The 13,875-nt window shown below is 47.8% G+C and overlaps 1 protein-coding gene across 1 annotated transcript; it reads right to left on the bottom strand.

The window, feature by feature from the left end:
• Positions 1-11,759: 11,759 nt before the first annotated feature.
• Positions 11,760-12,704, bottom strand: LOC141049910 (olfactory receptor 6Q1-like). The gene has a single exon (XM_073546750.1). It carries the CDS (start codon positions 12,702-12,704, stop codon positions 11,760-11,762), a length of 945 nt encoding a protein of 314 aa, XP_073402851.1.
• Between the last annotated feature and the right edge of the window lie 1,171 nt (positions 12,705-13,875).

Raw genomic sequence — 13,875 nt, 5'->3', positions numbered from 1 at the left:
GATGCCTTTACGCGGGACGCAGGCATTGCAACAGGAGTTTGCAGCGCCGTGACCCGGGCAGCAACGCTATCCGAGGTCCGGCAAGGGGGTTCAGGTCTCCCAACCCGGTTATTCCCGTGGGGAGTCCCAGAGTTCAACATCAGGCTGGCGAGGATGCATCCGCGGATCCAGGTTTTCCGGCTGGAGGGCACACAGCCCCCTCGCAGCCTGGTGAGTATGCTTCTGTGTCCACTGTTTGTCATCCAATTTCGTCGTCATCGGGGTTAGGCGGGGGGCCGTTGGTGGAATCCCTCAGTGTCGGAGGGGGGTCAGGGTTCGGCGGGGTAGCCGCAGTCGTGGGTGTTAGGAATGTGCTCGCGGACATGCGCAATTTGCTGTCCCGCCTGGAGCAGGGTTTTGTTGCACCATCCCCATTAGCAGCTTAGGTTAGGGCACAGGCCGGGGGGCCTGCCAGGAAGAGCGGGTCAGAGCTGGCCGGGTGCGCAAGCGAACCGGTGTCGGTATCGGTGCAAACTGAAAAGGAGAAGGAGTGTCGTGTGCATTTGGATGACAGGGCGCATGGGGAGGTGTACGTTTGTTTTGAAGGCCCACTGGGGGGTCATTTAAAGAAGGAAGTAAAAGAACGCATTTGGAAGGACGAGTACGTAGAAATATTTTCCTTGCTGCCACTTGAGAAATTTAATTTAGATAAGGGTAAGAAAGAGGATAGCAAGAAGGAGGACGAAGAAAAGCGCAGGTGGCGTCTAATCCCTCAAACGTTTGTCAACTGGCAGCAGGCTTTTGCCATTTTGGCAAGCGTCATCGTGGAAAAGGCCCCTGACAATTGCTTGGTGTTATTTTGTTACTTTGATGCCATAGGGGAGGCTTACAGAGTGTATGGGGGCAGGCGTGGTTGCGGTACGACGGGCAATTCCGGCAGAGGAGGGCTGTCCGTCCTGCTATCCGTTGGGACCAGAAGGACATTGGGCTGTGGATGCGGGTAATAGCTCAAAACAAGTTTGGGAGCTCCTTTCATGGGGGGCTGGGAGCATCAGCCAGGGTAGCAGCAATTCCAGCATCTCAGGCGGAGGTGGGCAAGGGCAAACAGGGAGTCATAAGTTGGGTGTGTGCTGGCAGTTTAACGGCGGCCAGTGTAAGTTTGGGGCAAATTGCAAATTCAAGCATCTCTGCTCCAACTGCAACGGCACGTCGCACGGAGTGGCCAAGTGTTTCAAAAAAGGGAAGCCCAGAACCGGTGGTGGTAATTCTCAAGGGGGAGACTCCAGTGAAGCTGGAAAGGATGGTCCCTTATCTAAATAGATATACGGACAGGGAAAAAGCGGCTTTGCTGTATGCGGGTTTTAAAAAGACGGTTTTGTTATCCTTCATCCCCCGTTTGCAATTCCGCGGGTTTTGAGGAATTTGAGTTCAGCTATGTTGCATACCGCGGTCGTTTCAGACAAACTTGGAAAGGAGGTTTCGTTGGGCCGCATGGCTGGCCCCTTTGATTCTCCCCCGTTTCCGGACTTGGTAGTTTCCCCTTTGGGAGTTGTTCCGAAAAAGGAGCCGAATAAGTTTCGGCTTATCCAAAATTTGTCTTACCCACGCGGGGGGTCGGTTAACGATGGTATTGATCCAGAGATCTGTTCGGTGGTTTACTCCTTCTTTGATGAGGCGGCACGGTGGGTGCGAAAATGTGGTCGGGGCCCCTCATGGCTAAGACGGATGTCGAATCAGCATTTCGTCTGTTACCGGTCCACCCGGATAGCATGAAGCTGCTTGGTTGCTATTGGGAAGGCATGTTTTTTGTGGACAGGTGTCTACCCATTGGATGTTCGCTGTCTTGTGAGTATTTTGAAGCCTTCAGTTCTTTTCTGGAGTGGGTTGTGCGAGATGTTTCTGGTTTCGATTCGGATGATTGGATGATTTTTTGTGCGTTGGCCCGGCGGATTCATTGCGTTGTCACAGGATCTTGCAAGCCATTGAGTGGGTGGCAGAGCGTTTTGGAGTCCCACTTGCACCAGGGAAAACCGAGAGCCCCAGTACATGCCTGCGTTTTTTGGGAATTGTCATCAACATGGTGGGTTGGGAGTTCCGGCTGCCTGAGGATAAGTTAGCGGATCTGCGGGCGGAGGTGGTCCGAGCGCGCCGTTTGAAAAAATTGTCACTGCACGATCTCCAGTCTTGATTGGGGAAGCTAAACTTTGCATGTTGGGTTATGCCGATGGGGCAAGTTTTTTCACGTAGGCTGGCAAGCGCGACTGCAGGGATTCGAGCCCCTCATCATTTCATCAGGTTGTCGTCGGAATTCAGGGCAGATTTGGCGGTTTGGGATTCTTTTCTAGAGGGGTATAACGGCCGTTCATTGGTAATGGATGAGGTGGTTGGCAACGACACGTTGGAGTTGTTCACGGACGCGGCTGGCGGGGTCAGATTTGGGGCTTACTTCAGGGGCAGTGGTGCGCGCCCCAGTGGCCCAATGAGTGGATTACGGATGGCCTGGTACGCAACATCACGTTGTTGGAGATCTTTCCAATCCTCGTGGCCGTGCATTTGTGGGGACGGGAGTTTCGGGACCGGCGCGTGCGTTTTAATTGCGACAACATGGGCGTGGTGTGCACGATTAATGGTCTTACTGCATCGTCTCCCCCAGTCGTTCGAGTGTTGCAACAGTTGGTCTTACTGTGTTTGGATTTGAATGCACATGTGACCGCGACACACGTTCCTGGTGTCAAGAATGATATAGCTGACTCTCTTTCTCGTTCGCAGTGGGACCGGTTCCGCTCTTTGGTGCCAGAGGCAGAGATCATGGGTTTAGCTTGTCCGGAGGAGCTGTGGAAAGTGTCCTACGGGCCGCGGAGTCTCTGATTGAATCTTCTCTTGCCCTGAAAACTTGGGAGGCATAATGGGCAGTTTGACGCATGTGGGAGGAGGTTCTTGCAGCCGGCGCGGTTGTTGGGCCCTGGCTGGATCAGGAGGGAATTTTGTTGTCTTGGTTGGGGCGCGGCGCCTCTGAGGGTTGGTCCGGTGCGAAAGCCATGCGGATTCTGGCGGGGTTGTATTTTGGTTTTCGCTTGCGCGGCTGTCGTGATTTGACAAAGACGTTATTGGTGAAACAGGCGGCAAAGGGTTTCCGCCGTTTCAAAAGCGGGGGCGATCTGAGGCGTCCAATATCTTTTAATGTATTGGAGCAGTTGGGCCTCACTTTGGAGTCGGTGTGTTCTTCACGCTACGAGGTTTTGTTGTTTCGTCTAGCCTTTTCGTTTGCATTTTTTGGTGCATTAAGGGTAGGGGAGCTAGTGTCGGGAAACAGAGAGTCGATTGGTGGCGTACTGGCCAGGGATGTTGCATTGACCGCGCGAGGTGTTGAATTCTGGCTGCGGCGGTCCAAGACGGATCAGTCAGGAAAAGGCCGTCGAGTGGTGTTGGGCAGCGTGCCTGGTTCTCTGATGTGTCCCGTTCAGTGTTTACAGAGTTTTTGGGAACTTCGTCCCAGCTTGAACAGTTCCCTGTTGTGTCACGTTGATGGCACCAGTTTTTCCAGATACCAGTTTGGTGCGGTTCTTAAGAAGTAAATTCGGGTGTTGGGCCTGGACGAATCCCGTTTTGCTTCTGTCATGATCCAGGACGGGGTTTCGCTTTGGCCCGTCCTGGTCAGACTGGGGCTTAATTGTTCCGCCTCTCTCTGGCAGAGGGCGGCTGTTTAATGCTCACTGGACCTAGGTCCGGTGTCAGTTATACTCCTGCCCTCAGCTGAGTTAGTTGACCTCTTCTATACGTGTGTGTTGTGAGTTCATTTTCCCCTTCGTCACTGGATTCTGGTGACCTCCCTATTCTGGTGAAGGAAGGTAATGAGCCTGATTATCAGGCACCTGAGTCTAATGAGGATGACTGGCTGAGTGGAGTCACAGACTGGATATAAGGCTGCCGACGCCCTTCTGCCCTGCGGGTGATTTCTCTGTGGACTCCTAGGACACCAGTCTGATTACTGCTCCTAAAGCTAAGTTTTCTGTTTTGGCTGTTAGCCTTTTGTTTTGTTTTTTGTTTTCCTTGCTTTTCAGTATTCTGCCATCCCCTGCTGGGGTGAGCTGAATCTCCTTTTGCCTGTAGCTCTGTCTTCAGTATATTCCTGAGTGCTGACATAGTTTTTTGAAGCCTAGCGTCTTCAGGGCCTTTTTCACTGTCAGTTTGTTGGCTCTTATTTTCATAGGGTTTTTCACGGATTGCAGACAGCAGCCTTCCTGTCCTTTCCTATGTAGTTAGCTTGGGCCCCTCTTTGCTCTGTCTATCTTTCTGTCTGTGTTAGTATTTTCATCTTGCTTCACCGTCATTATATGTTGGGGGCTGCCTATTGCTTTGGGGTCTGCTCTGGGGCAGTTTAGATTTCCCCTTTCTTTCTTTAGGCCTATTTAATTCTCCGGCTGTGATCGAGGGGTCTAGGGCATCGTAGGAACCCCCCACGGCTACTGCTAGTTGTGTTGATAGGTTCAGGGGTCTGCAATCCGATAGCTGCCAACTTCTCTGGTTTTCGGGACTTAGCTAGCATTTCTGTTTTTGCCTCCTACGGTGACTCAATCATAACACGTGTGCCTTGTGCCTGATAACTTGTTGCTTGTTTGATTGTGATCTGGTTCTGTCCCTGTTACGAGTTCTGCCTGCCCCTCTTGTACCTCACCGCTCTCTTGTGTATGACTCTCTGCTTGTGACTCGACTACTCTCTGCTCGTCCCTTTGGTACCGCACTGCCCTCTTGTGTATGACCTTTGGCTTTGTCTGACCTCCCGTCTGTTTATCCCTCCTGTACCTCGTTTGCCCGTACTGTGTGTGACCTCCGTTTTGCCTGACTCTGAGTTTTCTACCTTCTCTGAAAGCAGGATGCTAAGCCCCGCCCCCTTGCAGTCACATGACTGTAGGTCCTGTGCCGGCTTGCTAATCTTCAGCACTCAGGTCCTGTGCATCTGTACTTTCTGGCTGTTCTTGTCCCCAGGGGTCCCTACAGTGCGGGTGAGTCCCTGCTCAGCGGAGGCTGTACGCCGGCGCTGTCAGGATCCTGATAGCTTCTCATTCTTTCAGGATAGGGGCGGCGATGGAAGCGGCAGTTCGGGGTTTGAGTCCGGCTTCTATACAGCGCATTGGTGGTTGGACGTCCCATCGTTACCGAAGTTATATTAGGCCTTTAACTTTGGGGGGGGATTGATTTGTGTGGGGCATTGGGGGAGGAGGTGACTGGTGACCGAGAGGGTTGCATTCACGTTGAATTCTGGTAGGATTTGATGTTTGCACTCCTTTTTTTGTTTCAGGTGTCGAGCCGTTGCTGGTTTGGATTTTTGGTCATTCCTTCGTTTATTGGGGAGCATTGCGAGCTGCTGTCAGAAACGAAGGCAGACAACTGGGCTTCCCCAGGACCACGGCATTGTTGCGGTGGTGTGGTTTTAGGGGAATGGACTGGAGAAGGATTTTGCAGGAAATACATGAGTGCGTACGGTTGGACCGTGCACCGGACATTCTTGTTCTTCATGTCAGGGGTAACGATTTGGCGGTTCGACCGTTTCGGGAATTGATAAGGGACATTAAGCAGAATTGTTTGCGGCTGTGGTTGCTATATCAGGGGGTCACTATTGTTTGGTCCGACATCGTTCCTCGCAGGCGATGGCGTTCCATGAGGTCCTTAGCAAAGGTCAACAAGGCCAGGATAAAGGTCGACAGGACAGTGTCTTCTTTCGTCGTTAGGAATTGGGGAGTGGCCGTGCGACATTTTGATTTGGAAAAGGGCGAGGGCGATTTTTGGCTGGCCGATGGGGTCCATCTGAATGCAGTCGGCTCCTATATTTGGGCTCTCGGTCTTCAGGAGGGCATAGAGAGGGCCATAGCATGGTGAGTTGGGGAGGCCTCGGGCCATTGAGGTGTTCAAGGGCCCTCGTTGTGGCGGTTCGGAAAAGGGAGGAGTCCTTGAAGTCGGTTGGAAATTGGTTTTGGAGACTCAGTGTATAGGGTCTCCTTCGTTCAAAGGTATGTTGGTGGTGATCTGGTGAAAGGTGGATGGGGAGTTTCCGACAGAAGTGGGCGGATCCCCAAGTAGGTTAGTGTTGTGAGCTCATTTTCTCGTTCACCTTTGATGTCCGATGAACTCCCTCTGCTGGTGAAGGGAGGTCGTGAAACTGATTTGGATGGGAGAGGCCTGTCACCTGAACAGGTGGATTGCGATTGGACATCTGGAATCTCTGAGTGGATATAAGGCAGCCGACGCCCTGTAGGGTTGCTGGTGATTTCTCTGCTCTGAGCTCTGGCCTCCAGTTCAGTTCCTGTCTTCTAAAGCTAAGTTTTGCTCCGTTATTGTTCCATGAGATTTTGTCTGATTTGCCTAGTTTTGTGTTCAGCCAGCCCCGGCTGGGGCTTTGCTGAATTTCCATTTTTGTCCCTGATCGGTTAAATCTCTTTGGCTCTGTCTTCAGAATATATCGGAGTGCTGATATAGGGGTTTTGAAGTCTAGTGACGTGTTGGGACATTTTTGGTAGGGTTTTTGCGGATTGCAGCCAGCATCTTTTCTGTCCTTTCCTATCTAGTTAGTTGGGCCCCATCGTTTGCTCTGCCTGTCTTTCTGTCTGTGTTTGTATTTTCATCTGTTTTCACCGACAATACATGTTGGGGGCTGTCTATTGCTTTGGGGTCTGCTCTGGGGCAGTTTAGATTTCCCCTTTCTTTCTTTAGGCTTATTTAGTTCTCCGGCTGTGAAGAGGCGTCTAGGACGACCATAGGAACGCTCCACGGCTACTGTTAGTTGTTGTGAATAGGATCAGGTGTCTGCAATCCGCTAGCTGACAAGCTCTCCGGTTTTCTGGACTTAGCTTGCATTTTTGTTTTTTCCTCCTCCGGTGACTCATGCATAACAGTTAGTGAACAATATATATCGATGTTGGTGCTCCCGAGCCTGTGGGGTAACGGCTGGGAGCAATATCATGGGCTTTGTCCACAGCATTTCGGGCTTCTTTACCAAGATCTTGTGGCTTCAAGGACTCCTTCTCAGTGTTCAAGTTATTGTAATTATGTGATTTATAATTCATTGTTTATTGTTGTTTGGTGTTTAATAAAGGCTGCTGTGGCCATACAAATTCCAAAAAAAATTCTAGTCTCTGTGTCTTGGTGAGTGGCGTAACTAATTTTATACAGGTGGGGGGCTAAGGGATGCCGAGATGCTCTCGTTTCCCATCAGGTAAACAACTTGACAATACCAACGTCAAGTGATTTGAGACTGGGATGGAGGTTCACCTTCCAACAAGACAATGACCCAAGGCATACTGCTAAAGCAACACTCGAGTGGTAGAAGGGGAAACATGTAAATATGTTGGAGTGGCTGAGTCAAAGCCCAGATCTTAATCCAATGGAGAATCTGTGGTCAGACTTGAAAATCGCTGTTCACCAAAGGAAACCATATAACGTGAAGGAGCTGGAGCAGTTTTGCCTTGAGGAATGAGCAAAAATTCCAGTGCCAAATGTATAAAGCTCATAGAGACTTATCAAAAGCGAGCTGCAGCTATAATTGCCACAAAAAAAGGCTCTACAAAGTACTGACTTTATGGGGGGTGAATAGTTCTGCACACTGAGGTTTTCAGTTATTTTGTTCTATTTGTTGCTTGTTTTACAATAAAACGAAAACCAAGTGTTCACAGTTGTAGGAATATTCTTTACATGGACTGATGAAAAAACCTAAAAAAAGTGAAATTCCAGGTTGTGAGGTAGTAAAACACGAAAAATGCCAAAGACGGGTGAATACTTTCACAAGCCACTGTATGTGAACAAACTTCTTCATTATGACTTTGAATAAAAACAAGCAATGATCAACTTTGACTGATGACTCTGAATGATGACTACTTGGAAATTTGAAAGCATCAATTTCAAATTATTTCAGAGAATAATAAACTAATTTCTGGCAGAAAGTATGATACGTTCCATGAACTAAATGAGGCATGCTTATTTTACACAGCGCTTTTCTTGCCAACACTCTGAATTTTGCAGCAGAAATATATATTACAAATAAACATGTTCATGTACCCTAATTTAGGTTTTCAGTGGCAGGCTCAGTTTGTAAGGTAGGGTGTGTTCAAGCTGAGTTTTTGGAGCAGAAACTGAGTTGGGCCACTAATCTCAACTAAGCTAAGCTCTGTCCACTGTAAAGTAGTGTAACCACTAAGCTCTGTGCCACTCTATAGTAGTGTAACCACTAAGCTCTGTGCCACTCTATAGTAGTGTAACCACTAAGCTCTGTGCCACTGTATAGTAGTGAAACCACTAAGCTCTGTGCCACTGTATAGTAGTGAAACCACTAAGCTCTGTAGCACTGTATAGTAGTGTAACCACTAAGCTCTGTGCCACTCTATAGTAGTGTAACCACTAATCTCTGTAGCACTGTATAGTAATGTAACCACTAAGCTCTGTGCCACTGTATAGTAGTGTAACCACTAAGCTCTGTAGCACTGTATAGTAGTGAAACCACTAAGCTCTGTGCCACTGTATAGTAGTGAAACCACTAAGCTCTGTGCCACTGTATAGTAGTGTAACCACTAAGCTCTGTGCCACTGTATAGTAATGTAACCACTAAGCTCTGTGCCACTGTATAGTAGTGTAACCACTAAGCTCTGTAGCACTGTATAGTAATGTAACCACTAAGCTCTGTGCCACTGTATAGTAGTGTAACCACTAAGCTCTGTGCCACTGTATAGTAGTGTAACCACTAAGCTCTGTGCCACTGCATAGTAGTGAAACCACTAAGCTCTGTGCCACTGTATAGTAGTGTAACCACTAAGCTCTGTGCCACTGTATAGTAGTGTAACCACTAAGCTCTGTGCCACTGTATAGTAGTGTAACCACTAAGCTCTGTAGCACTCTATAGTAGTGAAACCACTAAGCTCTGTGCCACTGTATAGTAGTGTAACCACTAAGCTCTGTGCCACTGTATAGTAGTGTAACCACTAAGCTCTGTAGCACTGTATAGTAATGTAACCACTAAGCTCTGTAGCACTGTATAGTAATGTAACCACTAATCTCTGTGCCACTGCATAGTAGTGAAACCACTAAGCTCTGTGCCACTGTATAGTAGTGTAACCACTAAGCTCTGTGCCACTGTATAGTAGTGAAACCACTAAGCTCTGTGCCACTGTATAGTAGTGTAACCACTAAGCTCTGTAGCACTCTATAGTAGTGAAACCACTAAGCTCTGTGCCACTGTATAGTAGTGTAACCACTAAGCTCTGTGCCACTGTATAGTAGTGTAACCACTAAGCTCTGTAGCACTGTATAGTAATGTAACCACTAAGCTCTGTAGCACTGTATAGTAATGTAACCACTAATCTCTGTGCCACTGAATAGTAGTATTCAAGCAAAAAAGGAAGCACACTGTAGCGCCATAACATGCAAATATGAAAAATGAAAAATGAATTGCATTACTGCATTAGAAATATGAAAAATTGAGAAAGTTTAGCGCATAAAATGCCAAGTTATGTGTACCTGGAAGCCACGTTAAGGCATTTCTCGTTTTCCAGGTCCCTGTCTATGCCAACCGTCACTAAGACTGAAGTCTCCATCTGAATGGGAACCTATGAAAAATCCTCTGTTTAGACTGGTCTATATCTCTGTGGAGGGGAAGTGGCACTGCTTTGATTAAAAACACCTGCGGCTAACAGGTGGAGTGCTCAGTCAGAAGGTAAATGAATACAAGTTTCAAAAACTGACCGTCACATCCAAGCATAAACATTGTGTGAACATGTGCTTAACCTACAGTCACCAACTCATATACATTCAAGCAAAAATGGAAGCACACTGTAGCGCCATAACATGCAAATATGAAAAATATGAAATATGAATTGCATTACTGAAAACGAGAAATGCCTTAACGTGGCTTACAGGTACACATAACTTGGCCATTTTATGCGCTAAACTTTCTCAATTTTTTATACTTCTAATGCAGTAATGCAATTCATTTTCACTGAATAGTAGTATAGCCACAAAGCTCTGTGCCACTGTATAGTAGTGTAACCACTAAGCTCTGTGCCACTGTATAGTAGGGTAACCACTAAGCTCTGTGCCACTGTATAGTAGTGTAATCACAAGGCCTGCCGTGTGCCCGCAACACCTCATAAGACATGCAGTATACCGAGAACACCTCACAAGACCTGCCATATACCTGTAACAGCCCACAAGACCTGCCGTATACCAGGAATACCCCACAAGACCTGCCATATACTGGGAACATCTCACAAGACCTGCCGTATACCGGGAACATCCCACAAGACCCGCCGTATACTGGGAACATCTCACAAAACCTGCCATATACTGGGAACACCTCCCAAGACCTGCCATATACTGGGAGCACCTCACAAGACCTGTGGTATACCGGGAACGCCCCACAAGACCTGCCATATACCGGGAACATCCCACAAGACCCGCCGTATACCGGGAACGCCCCACAAGAACTGACATATACTGGGAACACCTCACAAGACCTGCCTTAAATTGGGAACACCTCACAAGACCTGCTGTATATCGGGAACATCCCACAAGACCTTTTGTATAACAGTAAAACTCCACAAGACCTACCATATACAAAGAACACCCCACAAGACCTGCCATATACCAGGAAAACCTCACAAGACCTGCCATATACCAGGAACATCTCACAAGATCTGCCATATACCGGGAACACCTCACAAGACCTGCAGTATATCGGGAACATCCCGCAAGACCTGTCATATACTGGCAACAGCTCACAAGACCTGCCATATACCGGGAACACCTCACAAGATCTGCTGTATACCGGGAACATCCCACAAGACCTGCCATATCCCGGGAACACCTCACAAGACCTGCCATATACTGGGAACATCCCACAAGACCCGCTGTATACTGGGAACACCTCACAAGACCTGCCATATACCGGGAACATCCCACAAGACCTGCCATACAACAGAAAAACTCCACAAGACCTTCCATATACAGAGAACACCCCACAATACCTGCCATATAATACTAACACCGCAAAAGACCTGATGTGAACCGGGAACACCTCACGAGACCTGCCATATACCAGGAACACCCCACAAGACCTACCATTTACCAAGAGCACCCAACAAGACGTGCCATATACCAGGAACATCGCACAAGACCTGCTGTATACCAGAAACACCTCACAAGATCTGCTGTATATCGGAAACACCACAAAAGACCCATTGTATGCCAAACATATACTACAAGGCTTGCCGTATACTAACACAACACAAGATGTTACAAGGAACACCTCACAAGTATAAAAAAGTTTCCAGCTTCCAAATATACAAAAATGTATTCAAGGCATAAGAACAAAGATAAACAGACATGCACCATCATAGCGGAAAGACACAGCAACGCGTATCGAACGATATGTTCTTTTTAATGCAGGTGAGCTGGTTACCTTTATTTTTTGCACATAACACCTCACAAGACCTGTCATATTCCATACCTGTTGAATACCAAGAATAACCAAAAGACCTGAATTTGCCAGGGTTCTAGTCTACTAGAGATCACAATTTGGTTCTTGTCAGAGTTGTTCACATCCTTACACTTTACCATTTTTTAAGAGCTGACATGATCATCAGATAATCAGTGCTATCCATTCGTCTGTCAGTGTTTTAAACGTAATGGCTGATTGGTTTATATGCACACAATGATGACGTGGAGAGAACTTTTCATTCTGGAAGACTCTTGAAGAAGATGATGATGCTTTGAATGATAGAAGGAGGAGATGTTCTCTATTATTTCTTCTGCCACAACTTCAAGATTTTGATATTTTTCCAAATGGCACCTTTGATGTCCTTGTTTCTTAAGCTGTAGATTAAAGGGTTAAACAAGGGAGTCACCAGTGTGTAGAGAACCGACAGACCTTTATTGAGACTTACAGAATTATCTCTTGGTGGAAAGATATAAATGGATGACAACGTCCCATAGTACATGCAGACATTGATCAGATGAGAGCTGCAGGTGGAGAAGGCTTTATGTCTTCCGATGCTGTTGGAAATATTGAGGATGGCCCGAATGATAGATACGTAGGTGACTACAATAAATGTGAATGGAGTCAAGAGAACTGGGAAGGAAACCACAGCGGTGACCAGTTCTACAAAAGAAGTAATGGAGCAGGACAGTTGTAAAAGTGGAGCAATGTCACAAAAGAAGTGATTGATGACGCTACTGCTGCAGAATTCTAATTTACTTAAGAAAATGTAAACTGGAACTGGAAAGGAGAATCCCAAAAACCAACAGAAGGTGATCATCTGCATCTGATGGCTAAAAGTCATAATGGTGGTGTAGTGTAATGGTCTGCAGATGGCTATATGTCGATCAAAGGACATGGCTGCCAGTAAAAAGCACTGAGCAATGCTTGGGACACTCATTAAATAGAACTGAGATAAACATCTGGATACTGGTAGACGTCCTTCTCCCACCAGTATCAACCACAGCATATTGGGCACAATGTTACTGGTGAACAGGATCTCAGACAAGGACAATTGGCTGAGAAAGAAGTACATGGGCGAATGGAGGCTCTGGGTGGCTCCAACCAGGACCACAACACAGATATTAGATATTAAAGCCATTATGTGGATGATCAGAAAGAAGATGAAAATTAAAATTCTGAGGTTGTAGAGGTTTCCAAAACCCAAGAGGAGAAATTCTGTGACCATTGATTGATTCTTCTCGGCCATTCCCTGGAGGTAAGAAGACAAAAAGTGAGCAATATGGAGATGATGAGACCACAATATTATCTGTGGTCTTCTTGAGGACAGCAGGTTACAATGAGTTAATTGGTATGGAAGTAAGGGCAATTCCACTCAGCACCCTGGTTTTGACCCCAGGCCCCTCTTAAAGGGATCCCCATATGGAAGTGAGGGCAAATCCACACTGCGCTTTGGTACTGACCACAGGCCTCTCTTAAAGGGATCCCCGGTATGGAAGTTAGGACCGTTCCACTTAGCGCTCTGGTTCTGACCCCAGGCTGATGGGATGATGTGGGATATTAGGGGTAGTAGTCCGGTGGCTCTGGCTGATGGGATGATAACGGATATTAGTGGTAGTAGTCCGGTGGCTCTGGCTGAGGGGATGATGTGGGATATTAGGGGTAGTAGTCCGGTGGCTCTGGCTGATGGGATGATGTGGGATATTAGGGGTAGTAGTCCGGTGGCTCTGGCTGATGGGATGATGTGGGATATTAGGGGTAGTAGTCCGGTGGCTCTGGCTGATGGGATGATGTGGGATATTAGGGGTAGTAGTCCGGTGGCTCTGGCTGATGGGATGATGTGGGATATTAGGGGTAGTAGTCCGGTGGCTTTGGCTGACGGGATGATGTGGGATATTAGGGGTAGTAGTCCGGTGGCTCTGGCTGACGGGATGATGTGGGATATTAGGGGTAGTAGTCCGGTGGCTCTGGCTGACGGGATGATGTGGGATATTAGGGGTAGTAGTCCGGTGGCTCTGGCTGACGGGATGATGTGGGATATTAGGGGTAGTAGTCCGGTGGCTTTGGCTGACGGGACGATGTGGGATATTAGTGGTAGTAGTCCGGTGACTCTGGCTGATGGGATGATGTGGGAAATTAGGGGTAGTAGTCTGGTGGCTATGGCTGACGGGATGATGTGGGATATTAGGGGTAGTAGTCCGGTGGCTCTGGCTGATGGGATGATGTGGGATATTAGGGGTAGTAGTCTGGTGGCTATGGCTGACGGGATGATGTGGGATATTAGGGGTAGTAGTCCGGTGGCTCTGGCTGATGGGATGATGTGGGATATTAGGGGTAGTAGTTCGGTGGCTATGGCTGATGGGATGATGTGGGATATTAGGGGTAGTAGTCCGGTGGCTCTGGCTGACGGGATGATGTGG

Source organism: Dendrobates tinctorius, unplaced genomic scaffold (genome assembly GCF_039654945.1).
Source record: "Dendrobates tinctorius isolate UK_male_01 unplaced genomic scaffold, ASM3965494v1 ptg000151l, whole genome shotgun sequence".
NCBI lineage: Eukaryota > Metazoa > Chordata > Amphibia > Anura > Dendrobatidae > Dendrobates > Dendrobates tinctorius.
This window is presented reverse-complemented; position numbering and strand designations above follow the sequence as displayed.

Bases quoted from the DNA above. Each gene is read 5' to 3' on its own strand.
- LOC141049910 (XM_073546750.1), bottom strand. From the start codon at position 12,704: ATGGCCGAGAAGAATCAATCAATGGTCACAGAATTTCTCCTCTTGGGT.